The sequence below is a fragment of the Dipodomys merriami genome, unplaced genomic scaffold (assembly GCF_024711535.1).
Source record: "Dipodomys merriami isolate MVZ:Mamm:240054 unplaced genomic scaffold, mDipMer1.0.p SCAF_20, whole genome shotgun sequence".
Classification (NCBI taxonomy): domain Eukaryota; kingdom Metazoa; phylum Chordata; class Mammalia; order Rodentia; family Heteromyidae; genus Dipodomys; species Dipodomys merriami.
In genome coordinates this window covers 21,801,852-21,820,164 of record NW_027203382.1, presented here as the reverse complement: position 1 = coordinate 21,820,164, position 18,313 = coordinate 21,801,852, and the positions used below count along the sequence as shown (strand labels likewise).

The 18,313-nt window shown below is 38.1% G+C and overlaps 1 protein-coding gene across 1 annotated transcript in view; it reads left to right on the top strand.

Annotated features, from left to right (window-relative positions):
* The window catches only part of LOC138832930 (cardiomyopathy-associated protein 5-like), a 92,662-nt gene that overhangs the window by 47,157 nt on the left and 27,192 nt on the right, over positions 1–18,313 (top strand). The window contains exons 3-7 of the mRNA XM_070031197.1: positions 3,135–3,230; positions 4,653–4,886; positions 6,545–6,567; positions 10,202–10,320; positions 17,092–17,241. Coding sequence (XP_069887298.1) covers positions 3,135–3,230; positions 4,653–4,886; positions 6,545–6,567; positions 10,202–10,320; positions 17,092–17,241 — 622 coding nt within the window. The remainder of the gene's footprint in view (positions 1–3,134; positions 3,231–4,652; positions 4,887–6,544; positions 6,568–10,201; positions 10,321–17,091; positions 17,242–18,313) is intronic.

The window sequence follows — 18,313 nt, the reverse complement described above, 5'->3', positions numbered from 1 at the left end:
AGTGCGCGCGCGCGCACACACACACACACAGATTAGTTTGAGAAATACTTGTTGGACATATGCTATAGGCAAGGCATTTTTCTAAGTCCTAGGGATTTAGGAGCATTGCCTATGAGGGGCTTGTCATCTTATAGGAATGATCTTTACATTTTCAAAAATGCCAAAATGGCTCACATCTGTAATCCTAGCTACTTAGGATAGTGGTTTGAAGTCAGCCTGGGCAGGAAACTCTGAAAAACTGGAAGTAGAGCTATGACTCAAGTAGTAGAGCACTAATCTTGAGGAAAAAAAAAAAGCTCAGGGACACCACCCAGTCCCTGAGGTAAAGCTCTAGGACTACCCTCCCCCCCCCAATAGCCAAATGACTTTACACTTAAAAAATATACTTCTGAATAGAAAATATAGTTTAGTAATATAATATGCAATATTGTCCTTGACATATACCTATATTACGTTGAGCAGTTTAAAAATGTTTTCCCTCTGGTGTTACTAGAGTTTGAACTCAGGACCTAACACTTGCAAGGTGGGTGCTTTATGACTGAACCATACCTCTATCCCTATTGTAAATTTTATAAAAATACTGAAACAGATTTAAAATTTTGATTTTCTACTTTGGCTTATAAAATATGCTCAAAGGGCAATTTTTACATTCTTTTTGCCTATTTTTATAGCATCCTATAAACATAATGTCTAATGTCACAACACATACCCTATATATATGATTACAAAGATCCCATTTCTTTGGAGATGGCCATTGGAAACTAGCATTGAATCTTTGATTCTCTCATCTACTTTCAATCACTTCTAATAGTTTTCCTCTGCCTCTTTGTTTCTCAGACAGCAGCCAGAGTGATCTTAAAATTGGCAAATAACATGAGTGGAGCACTTACTCTGTGCCAAGCCTGTGCTATGTTATTTATATACAGGATGCTTTTGACACATTATAGCTCCCCTGTCTCCACCATCAATTTGTACATAATGAAATGTGCTCAGTTTGTTTAAGTGATTTGCCAAGGTGATCAGATGCAGAGCTGGGATTGGTAACTAGGGCAGGATGATGCCAGAGTTCACACTATTGACTGTATAGCCATATTTGTTGGCTCAGAAGCTTGTTAATAACAGTGATTTAAAAAATGACCATCCAATTAGGTTGCTGTTAAATAACTGTCAGGCTCATGTTGATTAAATAAAATTATATATGAGAATCCTGGTTTTTATCTACCTACCAAATTAATCCTTCTCAACTGATTCTATTTTTCCAGGGAAAAATTCTGTTAAAACTTTACCTATTAAAGTTTAGAGGAAGTGGGTGGAGCAACTTCTTTTGTGTTAGCTCCGTGAAGGGTAGCCCATTTCACAGTGATACTTGTTAAGGAACAGCTACCAGATACCATCAGAAGAAAGAAGCAGATTTTTCAGATTTCTTAACTATGTTTTGTTCATCTGTAAGTTTTGAAAATGAAAACTGTTAATTGAAAAATTTCAAAAGTAGAGCTGTAACCTGCTTAAAAATATTTTAGGGTTTTTTTTCTCCTTGATCTTCTCTAAAGAGTATGAGGACAAAGTATGACCTAGTTGACTAAAGCCGGGGAAGTTTGCTTCATTATGCTATGTCAACCATGAGATTAATAGTTGGTTGACAACTTTTTAGAAATAAAAATCAATTAAAAATTGTAAGTTGAGAATTCTTTAGCCTTTTATAGGTGGGCTTTTGTACTTGTGTAGGCATTGATTGTTGCATGTACAAATTACTCCTCCACTCTTTCATAGTGGCCTAACTTTTGTCCATCATTCTCTTCCTTTCATTCATTTTCTTCTTTCTTAATGTTTATGGACCTTTTTATGTCCAGAATGTTTTTCATCATTAGACTTGAGAGGAAAAACTTAAAAAAAAAAAGAGGGTCTTGTAGGACTACCCAAATCAGTACAGGGTTGTGGTATGGGATATAATGTGCTTTGGGGAGGGAAATAGTGGAGTCGAAAGGGGAGCCCTGGGGAAGATGTCTCTGAAAACATGGCTGAGCCTTAAGAGAGCCAGTGAGCGCTGTGGTAGAAGTCAAAGGCCAGGAGAACATTCTAGAGATAGAGAACACCCTTGGAAAGAGTCCAAGGAAAGATTGCAGCCTGTTGATGGGAGCTGGGAGGCACTGGGGGCATGGGTTGCGGAGGGAAGGACAGGGCAGATCCTGTAGAGACCTCAGCAATGTAGTGTCATCACCGTTCTGTGGATAGTCAGATGGTTGAACCTCTGTTAATCTGTTTTATTTATTTAGTTTAGTCAGGTGGACTTTTGCAAGTTTTGTAGTAACAGCTAAAGTATATACCCCTCCCTCCCTTCATCCCGTACATTGCTTGTTGTTGTTGTTGTTAATTGTGGGGCTTGAACTCGGCCTGGGCACTGTCCTTGAGCTCTTTCACTCAAGACTGGTGCTCCACCACTTTCAGCCACAACGCCCCTTCCAGTTTTTGAGTGGTTGATTGGGGATAAGAGTCTTGGGGACTTTTCTGACTTTTCCAAGCTGGCTTTGAACCATGATCCTCAGATCTCAGCCTCCTGAGTAGCTTGGATTACAAGCGTGAGTCACCAGCGCTCTGTATCCCATACATTTTTTTAATCTGGTTATCACCTCTTGAGAAGTTTAACCCTTTGAAGGTTGCCATAACTTTTGGGTCCTTTTAGTAGTCATTTGTTACTATAGACTTCTTCAGGTGGCACTCTGCTCACCCCATGTCCTTCATGCATACCACTTGTGCCTATGTGAGGACACTGCTCAGGTATATTGAAGCATTTTAGCAAAAAGGCTGCTGTCTGAGACTATATAAAACTCAAGACCTAAGGCGAAAGCTTTTACACCCATAGTTCATTAAAGTAAGTATGCTTTGAGCTCACCATCTTACCTTTCTTGCATGAGAAATTTAAAGTAACTTTCAATAGTTGTGCACCTCCAGTTTATCATATAAAATTTCCTGCAGTTTAGATGAAGCAGCAAAAATAACTCAAGGATTGGTTTGTTAGTGAGTATGGTATAGTGTCTACCAAATACATTAAATTTATAGAGAACAAGTAGAACCTATTCCTTGAAGTTCTTTTTCCAAGTATTATACACTAAGGATCTTTTAATTCTTTTTTTCAGGTACAATTAGCAGAATTTCTTGAAAATTTACAAGAAAAGTCCTTAAGGATTGAAGCCTTTGTTAGTGAGATAGAATCCTTTTTTAATACCATTGAGGTAAGTTAATAAAATCCCTTTTAGTCTATCCTAGTTTGTTTAGTATTACCATTAAGTGATTCTGAGCTAAAAAGATCTGAACTAATGTGTGTGTGTGTGTGTGTGTGTGTGTGTGTGTGTGTGTGTGTATGTGTTTTCTCCCACTGTTGTCTTTGTTTATTCAAAGGAAAGCTCTTAGAGTCTTCCCTTTGTGTGTAATCAGTGAGAGTATTATCTGCCTAAGGATCAAGGATTTGTCCTTAAACATATACATTTATTGGGAACTTACCAAAATGCTTTACCTACTTTACCCAAATGAACCCTCATTAGTAGTATATGAGTTAGGTGTTACTTTTGTTGTTGTTGTTGTTGGCGGTTGTGGGGCTTGAACTCTGGGCCTGGACACTGTCCCTCAGCTTTTCAGCTCAAGGGGTGTGCTCTGCCATTAGAGTCACAGCACCACTTCTGGTTTCCTGGTGGTTTATTGGCGATAAGAGTCTCACAGACTTTCCTGCCTGGGCTGGCTTTGAACCATGATCCTCAGATCTCAGCCTCCTGAGTAGCTAGGATTACAGGCACCAGGCTAGGTGTTACTCTTGAATTCATTTCATATGTAAGAATCTGAGACTTAGAATTAAGTACATTACTTTCTTGCCCCTCATTGGGGGTGACTCTGAAGAACTGCTCCAAGTTACTGCCCATTGTTTGGTGCCAGGCTCTGTGAGTGCCTCTCATAGTACCACTGTACTGGATGAGATCATGTCTCCTGGCAGATGGCTTCTGCACCTCCACAGTGAAGGGATTTGGTAGAAATGCTCTACCTTGTCCAGAGATGGCCTAGACACCCTCATCGGTCACCAGGAGTGGTGGAGATCTCCAGGCCACAGCTGAAGGCTGCTGCACAATTCCTGCGTTCCTGTCATAATTTTTATTGCCCCCTCCTCCAAGTGTCTCTTTTAGAGCAGGGTAGCCAGTCCACTGGGTGTGTCTGGATGGGTGATAAAGTTTCTCTTACTGTGGCAGAAGCTGCCCTACCCCATCCCTAGAGAACATTTTACATTTTATTTGATTGATGATGGCCAGGGACCCTTCCTCTCTGCAATTTTTATATCTATATCTATATCTATATTTTAGTGTGTGTGTGTGTGTGTGTGTGTTTGTGTATGGTGCTGAAGATGATACCCAGGGTCTCATGAATGCTAGACAAAACATTCTACCACTAAGCTACATATTAGCCCCCCAAACTCTCTTGATGGTCCTCTTACAGTGCGTTATATTACAAAATTAATTATGGCAAAGGAGGTTGGTAGGTGAGAAATTTAGACCATGCATGTAACAGTTGATTCTCTCATCAGGATATCTTTAAAAGGAAAAAAGTTGGGAGGAAGAGATACACATGGACGTCTTGTGTCATTCTGAAGTGTCTTTGTTCCCATCCTCTAGGAAAACTGTAGCAAAAAGGAAAAAAGACTGGAAGAACAGAATGAGGAAATGATGAAGAAAGTTTTGGCACAGTATGACGAGAAAGCCCAGAGCTTTGAGGAAGTGAAGAAGAAGAAGATGGAGTTCCTGCATGATCAGATGGTCCACTTTCTGCAGAGCATGGACACCGCCAAGGACACACTGGAGACGATTGTGAGAGAGGCGGAAGAGCTTGACGAGACTGTCTTCCTGACTGTAAGCACCAAGGAAAATGCGTCTCCACGCCTGGAGCACACCTGGAGCCCACTCTGACACCAGTCTGTTTTTAAAACTTCATCTTTCAATGTTCCTTAAGGTCACTCACAGGTCAGGGGTAGTGGTTCACACCTGTAATCCCAGCCTCTGGGGCTGGAAGGATTGTGAGTTTGAGGTTAGGATAAGTAGGAAGTTCTAAGTAGTAAATTCTGAGTTATGCTAGGAAATCCTGTGACAAACACACATAAACACACAATACATTCACACAATTATTTATATCTTAACATGGGGCTTATACAATTCTGTCTTTTTAAAAGTATCTTAGTAGTCTACTTTCTGTAGAAAAGGCCCCCCAAAACCCCAAAGCTAGAATTTCTAGATCCAGCTGAAAGGCCATAGATTCAGGCTACCACATCTTCCTTCTGTCACGTTGGATTGGTCACCTTGTAAGAGGGGGGGGAAAGCAGTCTTGAAACATTATTCCTGCTGTGTCTTCCTTCTCAGGGTGAGCCTTGTCTGCTGGTGTTTGGCATCTTCTTGATGGCTCTGAGACCTGTAATCCTTGCCAAGTGATGGAGAGTAGCATTTTAGTACACTTTTAGGGAAAGGAAGATACAAATTTCAGCATCTCAGGAATTCAGTAATGTTTTTATAAGGAGTTCCCTGAAGACTGGAGTCTTTAATTCAAATGACAACATGTGGAAAGGAGATTGTCAGCCTGCACCCAGAGGCTCCCCTTGCTTCTGCAACATTAGTACGATGCTGCTCTTCTATGGGGCCAGGATTTACCAGGAGTAGTGAAGGCCCATTGCCAGATGGGAAAGGGCCACCATGGATAATGTGTAGGGAAACTCTCTTTCATAGGTCCTCATCCCCATAGCCATCTAGGAAGTCTGGAAATAGAAAAAAGCAAAATGGACATTGTCTCTGAGCAGGACATTTGTACCAGGGAAAATTTGGGTCAAGTGGACCTGACCATCCTTAAAGGATAATTAGACTCCTTGGGTTGCTTTCTACTTAGTCAAGGCAAAGCTTTAATATTTTTAAATTGAGCATCTCTTATGAAGCATAGCATTATTAAGTTACTTTATGTGTTCCCTGGAAACCTTTACTTTGAGAAAAAATGTTTTCTTCTTTCTAGAAGAACAAGTTGGGAGAAAAAGTTTTTTTTCCCCCTGCTTATAAGAAAGATCTATATCTATTCTAAAACATTATAAATTACAGGAAAATATAGAAAAGGTATCACTCATAATTACTGATTATACTTTTTTGATATATATTCCACATTGAGAAAATTTAAGACATTTTTCTTGCTTCAGAGAATTCTCTTCTGGAAGCTAAGTCATTAGTTAATAAATGGAAAGAAGCAGAATATGAACAACCCATTGGCTGCCTTGCTGATAAAAAGAGAACAGAGGTAAAATTCAGACTAAAACCCCTTCCTCTCCACCTCTCAATTCATGTCCACACTGGGACTTCCAACCCCCTGAATACATTCATTCCTTTGTTATCCAGACTAAAGCCTCAAAGAGAAACAGCCTTAGGGAAGCTGAGGGGTCATATGTAATCTTAATGCTTACTTTACTTGTTTTGTTTTTTTTTTTGTTGATAATTAGATTTTTCTCTCTCTTCTTTCTTTTTCTGTCTTCCTTCACAAGTCATTTGAGGAAATCAATGAAAGGTATATAAACCATGGTGACTGGGAATAGCATGACTGGATGCTTTATTTTTAATATTTTGATGCTTTATAGAAAAGGAGCTGCCAATTAAAAATACATTTAGTGAGCTGCTGAATTTTCACTTTGAGATGCAGTGCTTTTAAAAGCTAAATGATAGCGTTGAAAGAAAATTGCATGTGCTTTAGTTAAATAACAATTATCACAATGTAGTTTCTTAACTGCTTCCTTGAGATGTAATCTGTATTTTCAACCCAATGTGGACCATCTTTTCTGTCAGTGTATACAAAAAAATTTATAGATGGTTAGACTTATTGGTTAAATATGAGAATTTGAAAGAATCCTTCATGTCTGCCTTGAGCAATTTTATGTGTTATGCAATCTTAATGACATGTTTCCTCATTTTCTCCTCAAGAGATAGTTATGCATTTATCTTCTCTCTCTGTCCACTAACCTAAATGAATCTTACTCTTTTCATTTTGTTTTGTTTTGTTGATACTTTAAACAATCAGTCTAAGAGATTCTTTTTTTGTTTTGGTCTGGTCGTGGGCCTGAACTCTGGGCCTGGGCGCTGTCCCTCAGCTCTTCAGCCCAAGGCTAGCCCTCTAACACTTGAGCCACAGCACCACTTCTGGCTTTTTCTGCTTATGTGGTGCTGAGGAATTGAACCCAGGGCCTCATGCATGCAAGGCAAACACTCTAACACTGAGCCACCTTCCCAGCCCCAAAGAGATTCTTAATTCTTTAGAAAAGCAAAACATTCCAAAATTAGAAAATGTTGTCTATAAAAATACATGCTATCAGATTTATGTTCACCTTTTGGAGCATAGTAAGGAGATCTGACCCTTTTACCCTTTGCCCCATGGCAAGTCCTGAGGTCTTTCCTACAGGGTAAACTTAATTATTTTTAAAAATAATTTTAACATTTTTAAATCATTTTTTACATTTTTAATTTTTTAGCTTTTTATTATCTTTAAATAGTTGTACAGGGCTGGGAAGGTGGCTCAGTGGTAGAGCGCTTGCCTTGCATGCATGAGGCCCTGGGTTCGATTCCTCAGCACCTCATAAGCAAAAAGAAAAAAGCCGGAAGTAGTGCTGTGGCTCAAGTAGTAGAGCTCTAGCCTTGAGCTGAAGAGCTGAGGGACAGCGCCCAGGCCCAGAGTTCAGGCCCCACGACTGGACCCCCCCCCCCAAAAAAAAATAGTTGTACAAGGGAGTTTTAATTAAACATGTCAAGCCATGAGTACAATACCTTTTGATCAGTGTTACCCTTCAATTTCTGCCCCCTACCCTTCGCCACTATCTGATGAGATCAGGTGAGTTCAGGGTGGTATGGCCGTAGACTCACCACTATCTGTACAAGTTTAAATTTTTGTTAATTTTTTGTGTGTATGTGTCAGTACTGGGGCTTAAACTCCTGAGTTGCTTTGAGGGAAAAAGGCACTACCTGAGCTGGTACCTTTTTCCATAGCTGGCACCATCTTTGAGCCATGCCTCCAGTTCTGGCTTTTGCCTGGTTAGTTGGATGTAAGAATCTCTTAGATTTATTTGCCTGGGCTGGCTTCAAACTACTATCCTGCAATAGATAAAGTAAAACCAGAAATTTGTATCTGTGATATATTAGGGCATAGAAAAATGGATATGAGCCGGGCACCCGTGGCTCATGCCTGTAATCCTACTCATGTGGCTCATGCCTGTAATCCTACTCAGGAGGCTGAGATCTGAGAATCATGGTTTAAAGCCAGCCCAGGCAGAGAAGTCCCTGTGAGACTCTTATCTCTGATAAACTACTTAAAAAAGCCAGAAGTGGTGTTCTGGCTCAAGTGGTAGAGCACTAGCCTTAAGCATAAAAAGGCTCAGCGACAGTGTCTAGGCCCTGAGTTTAAGCACGGGACCAGCCAAAAAGAAAAAAGAAAAATTGACATGGATAGGAAATCTGATCTTTTTTTTTACATTATTGAAGCTGTACAGATGAATCCTATTCCATTCACAAGATTAGTTTTACAAAAGTTTTACAATAAGTTTTACAAAAATAATTTACATATTACTATCTGTATTAATCAGTAATAGCTTTAGAGTGGTGACTCATGAATAGAATTACTGGGGGGACCTTAAAAAAAATCTTATGTCCTGAGATTCCAGTTTAGTCCATCCAAAGTGTGGCCTGGGTATTTATAAAGCTTCCTGGGTGATTCTAGTGTGCAGACAGTGTTAAGAAACTCTTGTTTATTAGTCTGTTCTTGGGAGCAGGGGCTCCTCAAACTGACTGTATTTGAATCACCTGTATAATTTGTGCAATCAAAATTTCTGGAGTCCTGCACCAAATCCACTATGTGAGAATTCCTAGGGTGGGACTATGTACCTGTACATTAGCACTTTGTATAAATGAGTTCTGAGCTACATTAGTCAGGCCTGGAAACTCATACCCTCTCCTACTCTGTTCACTTTATTAAACAAAACAAAAAAAACCAGTTGTGTTGGGATGTAAAGTGCTTGCCTAACAAATATAATGCCCTGGGTTCCGTCCTTAGTACCTGTATCTGTATGTGTGATATCTGTCTGTCTGTCTGTCTGTCTGTCTGTCTGTCTGTCTCTCTCTCTATATATATACATACACATATACACACATACTTCTTCTTAATGATTATTAATCATTTTATAAAAAATATGAATTTATAGTGCCATTACATATACAGTGGATAGTATATATGCATATTTGATTATTCATATTTTATTTATTTTTGGAAGATAATGATCAGTAAGAAAATTTGGTAGATGAGACTCTGAGTGCTTTTATTTAAAAATACAATAGAATATTTTTACTTTTCTAAAACGTTAGAATATTACAAATGCAAACTGAAAACTATTTGATACTAAACCCTGTATCTTTGGTTTTTGGGGTTTACACTTGCTCATTTTGTGTCATTTAATTAATTTTTACTTCATTGTTGTCTAACTGGCAATGAATTAATCTTTACTAAAAGCTGCATGTTACCTAGAGAATGAATTTCAGATAACCCTTATTTTTCTGAAGTAGAAAAGACAAGAAAATTCTTGGATTTGGTAGAGAAATAGAAACAAGTAAAAGTCTGTTAATATGGTTCATAAGCATGTGTACAATAACACACATACACACATACAAAACTAACTTTCATGTCCTCAGATAGCTTCTGTCTCCAGATATAGTATTCCTTGTAGAAGAAATGATAAGTATCTAGTTTATTTCACCATGTTGCTTTGTCTTCATTTTATATTGTATCAGGAAGGACAGCACTTGCATATTATTTTTCTCAACATTAAGCATGCTTGAATTAAGAAATGCTGTCAAATGTATTAGGCTCAATATTTGCATGTCTCATTTTGTTTTGGAAATGCTAGTCTGTTAAGGAGATGCAGTTATTCCTTTGTTTTTGCTCTTTTCTATAATAGTGAAAAAGAGAATCACCACCATTGTAGGACCTATTTTCTAAAAGATGTCTGCTTACCCTCCCACCTGCAAATGTTAAAACTGAACATAGTGGAATAGGCCATAGTGAAATACAGTAGGGCTTTGCTTCATAAAACCACCACTACCAGTCCCACTTTCCAATGAAAAATTGTTTTTGCTTTTGTCCTGTACATTGTTTGTCCTCCTGGCAGGTTGCTTTCTGCGATGGACAGAACGGCTTCTTTGGAGAACATGCCTGCTGCCTTTTCCCTTTTTGAACATTATGATGACAGCTCAGCGAGAAGTGACCAGATGTTGAAACAAGTGGCTGGTAATCATTTTGATATATTAATTAATTTGATAGCATTTGGAAGCTCTTACTTGTTTGTTTTGAAACATTTATATATCTGGAAAAAGAAAAGTGTTGATTGTATTATCTTAAAGCAATACTTTGAAATAAAGCAGGTGACCAATTCCATTTCAACGATAAAGTACATTTCTATTTGAAGCATTATGACTGTGTTGAGGTAAAAAGAGGTAGAAGGAAGGAGCCAAGGAGCCCATGAACTCCTTTGTATTTTGCCTTCTTTAAAAAATAGGACATTGTCTGGGCACTACTGGCTCATGCCTGTAATTCTAGCTGCTCAAGAGGTTGAGATATGAGATTTTGGTTTGAAACCAGTCTAGGCAGGAAACTTATGAGTCTCTTAATTCCAATTAACCACCGAAAAGCTAGAAGTAGAACTATGGCTCAAGTGGTAGAGTGCTAGCCTTAAGCAAAACGGTTCAGAGATAGCACCCAGGCCCTGAGTTCAAGCTCCCAAGATTGGCACAAAAAGAAAAAGATATTTATCTCTATTCATGTATTTATGTATATTTCTCCTCCCTCCCTCCCTTCCTTCCTTCCTTTCTTCCTTCCTTCCTTCCTTCCTTCCTTCCTTCCTTCCTTCCTTCCTTCCTTCCTTCCTTCTTCCCTCCCTCTCTCTCTTTCTCTTTCTCTTTCTGTTTGTCTCTTTCTCTTTCTTTCTTTCTTTCTTTCTATCTTTCTTTCTTTTTCTTTCTTTCTCTCCTTCCTTCCTTCCTTCCTTCCTTCCTTCCTTCCTTCCTTCCTTCCTTCTGATAATTATTTACTTCATACCACCTGCCAAATATGGAAGTAAAAAGAAATCAAATACACATGTTGTAACAATTTTCCTTGGAGTGGTTCCCCCTCTTTGGTTTTAGTTTTTTTCCCCTTCTTCTTCTTCTTCTTCAAAAAAAAAACAAAAAAACAAAAAAACCTATTAGAGAACTAACAGCTCAGCATCATGGTCTGTAGCCAGGAGCCTCCTACTCGGCTGTCAGAAGCATGCTACTGTCTCCAAAATATTTTTTATTGTTCTATTTTAACAAACAAGACAATGGAACTTATTTAGCTCTGTATTTCGTGTTATCAAGTTTCACTTACTGTACAATGTGCTTAAATGTCCTCTTCAAGAGATGTTGTTGTTTCCTAGCTACTCAAGAGACTGAGATCTGAGGATCATAATTCAAAGACAGCCTGGGCAGGGAAGTCTATGGGAGTCTGATCTCCAATTCACTAGAAAACCAAAAATGCTGCTATGGCTCAAATTGGTGGAGCACTAGCCTTGAGCAAAAGAGCTCACAGATAGTGCCTATGCTGTGAGTTCAAGCCCCATGACCAATGAAAAACAGAAAAAAAAAGATATATTCTTCCAAAATTATCTTTAAGATGGCAGCTGTATTTAAAACTCATTATTACGGGAAGCGTTTTAGTTTAGTGACTATTGTGTCCTAAAAACAGCCTCATTCCTCAAAATAAACCCTCAAAATTCGAAACTAACTTTTTCTTTTCTCTTTTTTCTTTTTGAGATTCTGGAATTTGAATCCAGATGTTTGCTAAGCAAACATATTACCACTTGTACCACATCCATAGCCCCCAATATTTTTACACAATAACAAATTCAGTCATTTATCCTAATGGGTAATGTTTAGAAATAGCTCAATACAGAAGAATGTTGTCTCATAATGTCTTTAGGAGGCGTTAAACTAGGGCAGTAAATGTAGACTAAGAAATCTTGATTAATAGAGCAGATCTTTTTCTTTTTCTTTTCTTTTCTTTTTTTTTGGGGGGGGGGTCTGGTCGTGAGCCTGAACTCTGGGCCTGGGCACTGTCCCTCAGCTCTTCAGCTCAAGGCTAGCGCTCTACCACTTGAGCCACAGAACCACTTCCGGCTTTTTTTTCTGCTTATGTGGTGCTGAGGAATTGAAATCAGGGCCTCATGCATGCAAGGCAAGTACTCTACCACTGAGCCACCTTCCCAGCCCCAATCTTTTTCTTTTAAGAGAGTCATTATATACTATTGTTCATTTGAATATTTGGTGGGCAATGGGAGGATATTTTACCTATTCGTAAGAGGTCACAGAGTTAAATAGTTGTGAAATGTTAAGGATTAAGCTTGGAAAGTACACATGTAGTCCTAAAGGCTCCAACTGTCTATGGGGGGAGGGGGAATCATGGGAGAGACAAATGCTATTGTGTGAGGCTGTTGCACAGAATTGCTAATTGTTCATTGTTCCTTAATCATTTTGTGACCAATGACACCTCTCAGATATAATGCCCTCACTTGGTACCTGAAAAGTGAGTCTGATATCTCGATGCTAGAACTAAGAAGATACACACACAGAAAGCATGTGAGTTTTCTCAAGAGAAACAGCAGCGTCTGCCACTTATTTTATATTTATTCAAGGCCTGGCTCTGCGGAGATGGTTATGCAGATCCAATCATTTAAATTCACGTTAGGCCTGGGAGGTATGTTTTGTTGTTAAGAAAAGAGGGGATAACATCTTGTACATCTCATTGTTGCAATGGGTCCACCTGTATCCCTATTTAAACAATTTGTTTTTTCTCTTCCTATTTCACAATAAAAAAAAATTTCCTCAAATCAGCACTTTGGAATTTACAAATTAGCCCACAAGAAAAAAAAAAGAAAAGAAAAGGGGAGGGGAGGAGATGGAAGGGCAGGGATAGGAAGTGGAAACAAAGGAGGAGGCAACAATGCTTGATAAGAAATGTACTCATTACCTTGCTCATGTAATTGTAACCCCTCGGTACGGTATTTTCACAGTAAAAAAAAACTTATAAAAAAGAGGAGAACAGGAAAATGAATTGCTCAGGACTAAACACTGGTTGGGGGAGGAGTGTGTGGAAGGATAGGTTGGCTTCAAAGTCTTTGTGTGTTATACATTGTCCTTTGGCAAGGACATTGTTGGGGAAAGTGAGATAAACAGGGACTAGTCTTTGATTCACGTAAACTCAGCCAATTGTGGGTCAGGAGCACCTGCATCTAGATCCTTGGCCACATTAGCAAGTAAACACAAGTAGTACTTGAAACACCCATGCACACATACATATGCGCACACACAAGAGCACAGAAATGGTGGGAAAATGGTGAACTAATGCAGCAGTGGTACTCACTAGATACTACATTGAAAATGATCTATACAACTTGTCAGGGAGGGTGATTGGAAGGGACAAAACTGGGAGAAATTGAGGGAAGAGGTGACACTGTTCAAAAAGAAATTTACTTATTAACTGACATGTAACTATGAACCCTTCTGTACATCATCTATACAGTAGAAAAAATCTACATGAAATACAGGCAACCTCTCCCCCACCCCCAGGCTCTAGTGATAGCCCTGCTTCCTTGACTCTGGCTCCTAAGCATTAAAACAATTAATAAAAATATACAGAGTTACCTTATTACCTTTGTGTGTGTGCGTGTGTGTGTGTGATAGAGAAAGAGAGAGAGAGAGAGAGAGAGAGAGAGAGAGAGAGAGAGAGAGAGAGAGAGAGGAGGGAGGGAGAGGAGGGAGGGAGGGAGGGAGAGGGAAAGGGAAAGGGAGAGGGAAAAGGAGAATATATGTGTATGTGTATGTGTATGTATGTGTGTTGATCCTGAGCTTGCACTCAGGGCCTGGGCACTGTTCCTGAACTTCTTTGCTCAAGGCTAATGCTCTACCATGTGAGCCACATCTCCATTTCTAGCATTTTTTGGTGGTTAATTGGTGATAAGAGTCTCACAGACTTTCTTGCTGGGCATGAGCCACTGGCACCCAGCTCTTATTTCCCATGTAACTTCAGTAGCATTAAGTAGATTCATATCACCATACAAGTATTAACCATATCCATTTCTAGAACCTTTCATCTTACAAAGCCAGAATTCTATACTTATTCAACACTATCTACTAGCTTCTATCTATGGAGTAATCTTGCTCCCTTTTCACTTAAAAATGTTTGTAGAGTAAAAGTTTTGAAAAAATGATGTTTTAACTTTAAGTTTTTGATGAGAAGGAGCACAAAATTACTTCTAGACTCCATGCTTTGCTTCATTCTTCCTTAAAATTTGGGGGTTGGACAACTCTCATTTTTTAAGTTTGTTATTTGAAAGAGAGAGAAAAATGTAAAGAGATGTTACTATGAAAATGCCAGCATTGGGGCTGGGAAGGTGGCTCAGTGGTAGAGTGTTTGCCTTGCATGTACGAGGTCCTGGGTTTAATTCCTCAGCACCACATAAGCAGAAAAAGCTGAAAGTGGCGCTGTGGCTCAAGTGGTAGAGTGCTAGCCTTAAGCTGAAGAGCTGAAGGACAGTGCCCAGGCCCAGAGTTCAGGCCTCGCTACCGACCAACCAAAAAAAAAAAAAAAAAAAAAGCCAACATAGCTTAATATGCTTAAAATGCCAACATTGCTTTGAAGGCCATTGACAGTAATTGAAATGTTTTGTTTGGCTCTTCAATAAACCTGGGTAACATGAAAATTTCCCTGATCATGTCTATTGGGATGGATACCTTGAGAATGTGACACTGATTCCTTGCTCCTGCCAAGGTCATCTTGCCTTGTGAATGTTCCTATTCATTATATGTCAGACACATTTAGTAAGCACTTGAATTATCGTATCTTAAACAGTAATCTGAACAACATAGAAATACATATATAATAACCATATATTATCTCACCATTACCCTAGGAATGGTATTATTACTGTTTTCTTATTTTGAAGACTAGGAAACAGGTTAAAATAATGCAGCTAGTTAATTGGGGATCTGGAATTTCACTTTGGGACAGCTTCTCTGTTATGGAGTCCATGAATGGAGTCCATTGTATACTACTTATTTTTCAAAATTCTGCATTCTTTAACTCTTTATCTCTATTGACTCTTTTTACTTGGTCTCATTGTATTCTATTGGTTAGATCTGTTTTTCCTCATTTTTATTTTCTTATTGAGCTAACCTTTGCTTTTCTTTATATTTCTTTTCTAACAAAACTATCTTAGAAAATTTGGCCAATACTAATTCAGTAAGCTTGTCTCTAAGGAAATTGTTGACTGGGCAAAAAAGCACATAAAATTTAAAGACATGGGATCTTTTTAACTATGGGAATAACCTTTTCTTCTAACTTGTAAAATGTGTTCAATGATTTTATGTCATAAATTTTGACAGAAAATTACATAGCTTGATTTGATTTATAATGTTGTATATACTATTATGTTCAACATGCATAATTATAAACTTTAAAACTCTCTCATGAAATACTTAAGAATATTATTTGCCTTTAAACTTCAGAACAATTGACAACAGAGTTACACTAGATGTCTATAACATGTAATTTAATTATTGGGAAACTTTGCCTCCTATGTAGTTTTTTAATTTTAATTTTTAAATAAGTCTGCCAATATGGGTACCATTGTTTCCCTTATTTAAAATAATTAGTATATGTCTAGGATAATCTTAACAGATGAGCAGAAAAGCTCAAAAGCTATGTACATATGACCATATACACTGATGGTGAGTGAAATGAACCCCAAAATATGGATATAAGAGGTTTTCCTTTGTTGTTGTTGTTTTTAATGTACTATGTGGTTTTTCTTTGTTTCTTTTCTATGTTCTTCCACCTGTGGTATATCCCTGTTGTCACTGTATTTGATTTTGGTACCTTGTACCTTGTATATGCATTTATCTAATTTGGGGAAGAGAAGGGGAATAACAAAATGCTGAAACAAGGACACAGGATGACCCATTGCAACAATGATACTCACACGACACTAGGTTGGAAATGAACCTTACAACCTTTGGGTGGGAGGAGTGGAGGAGGTAGGGGAGGGAAGGGAGAACAGGAGAAAAACAAAGGAGGGGGTAACAATACCCAACAATAAATGTACTCATTAACTTACAGATATAACCCTGACCTCTCTGTCCAGCACCATTACAAGAAAAAAAATTTTTTTTAAAAAGAAGTCTGCCCGGCATAGGTAGCTCACACTTGTAATCCTGGCTACTCAGGAGTCTGAAATCAAAGGATCGTGGTTTAAAGTCAGCCTGGGCAGACAAATTCAAGAGACTCTTAACCTCTAATTAACCAACAAAAAGCCAGAAATGGAGATGTGGCTCAAGTGTTAGTGCACCAGCCTTGAGCAGAAAAGTCAAGTGAGAGTATAAGGCTCTGAGTTCAAGCTCCAGTACTAGCACAAAAATAAAAACCTGTAGGTGTACAAGTGTGAAAGAGAAAATGGGACAGTAGTTTCAAAAAGTATACTTAGTTATTTATTTTATGTCATTCTTTTTTAGCCTTGAAGATGTTGTAAAGGATTTTATTGGTCTCTTGTTAATATAGACTTTATTTTAATATAGAATAATACAGTGTTAGCTAGAAAAACATATTAAAATTATACTTTTTGTTTTGAAAAAACCAAGTTACTAGACACATCCTTTAGCCTATATAAGTTTATATCTATATCTATATCTGTCTGTCTGTATATATGTATGTATATGACTACAGAAGAATATTATATAGTGATTCTGGTTTGGGATATATTTTTGCACATATGAAAATGTCTAGAAGACATTCTGTCACATTTAACTATAACCATGATTGTTTCCAAGGACTATAACTGGGGTTGGGTATGGGAAACAAGGAGGTCTCCTACTTTCATTCTAAGTATTTCTGTATTGTTTGAATTGTTTTTCACCAAATATAAGTAGCTTTTGCAAAACAATACTTCAGTGAAAACAATATTAGCTATAGTAATTTGTGCATCTATTTCAGTTCCCCAGCCTCCCAGACTAGAACCTCAGGAATTGAATTCTGCCACCAGCACCACAATTGCAGTTTATTGGAGCATGAACAAAGAAGATGTTGTTGACTCATTCCAGGTTTACTGCATGGAGGAGCTACAAGATGACCAAGAATTCAATGGTAGGATTGCTAGCACAAATACTAATACAGGTGTACCTTTCTGCATCTTCAGGTGATGTATTTAAATATTTAAATAGATACATATGTATGTACACATATCAAAATACCCACAAAGCATCTATAGCCACTTACAAACAACAATAGCAAAAGACTGTCAACAGACATAATGATAAGGATCAAAGGAAAGAAAAACATACACCTGTCTTAAAAGCCAACCTAAATATCATAATTGAGATTCAGACTTGACTTTGAGTTCTCAGAATAACAGCAGCAACTAAGTGATTCTCATTTCCATAAGGAGGAAACATAGCAGAGTTTCAATCAATAGGAAGCATGAAAGACAATGTTATGTGTCCCACTTTGTAGAGGAGAAAGAAACTATGTATAGAACAATGTCAACACAATGACTTTAATACACATACAGCACTGGATGCCCTGGTTGGCCTGTTCTCAGGTCTGCTAGCTTAATAAAGGCTACAGACCAACCAGATAGGTTTATTTGGTGTTCATAATCCTCAACACATGGGCCTAGGAATGGTGAAGTATCCATTGTCTCAAATTAATGTGTGAATAGAACAGAGCATATTCTCAGCAGGACTTCTGACCAGAACCAGGCGTCAGGCAGTTTGAGATTGTACTTCCTGATGAATCAGAGCTGGGGCGGCTGACATTCTGTGCGGCTTGTTGAAGACAGACCCACACACTTTGGAAATCAGATGTGCAGGACTATCATCCTATTACAAAACTCAGGAGCTCTATTTGTAATCAAGAAGGAATTATAACATATTCTACTGTTTAAAAGACTTAAGTCTTTTGAAATTGTGATAGTTTAGGAAAAAAGGTGTTTTTTTAAAGCTTATTGTAAAGGTAATGTACAGAGGGGTTAGAGTTACATAAGTCAGGTAATGAGTACATTTCTTTTTGAACAGTATAGGAAAAAAAGTTTTAAAAAAGCTACTGTATGTGTAAAGTCTGTCTATAAGGACTATGTCTTTTTGAGAAACTATTACCTTATGTCTGGGACTACACATCAAAATAAGTGTTATACTTCATTTGCAAAGAGAAAATTGAA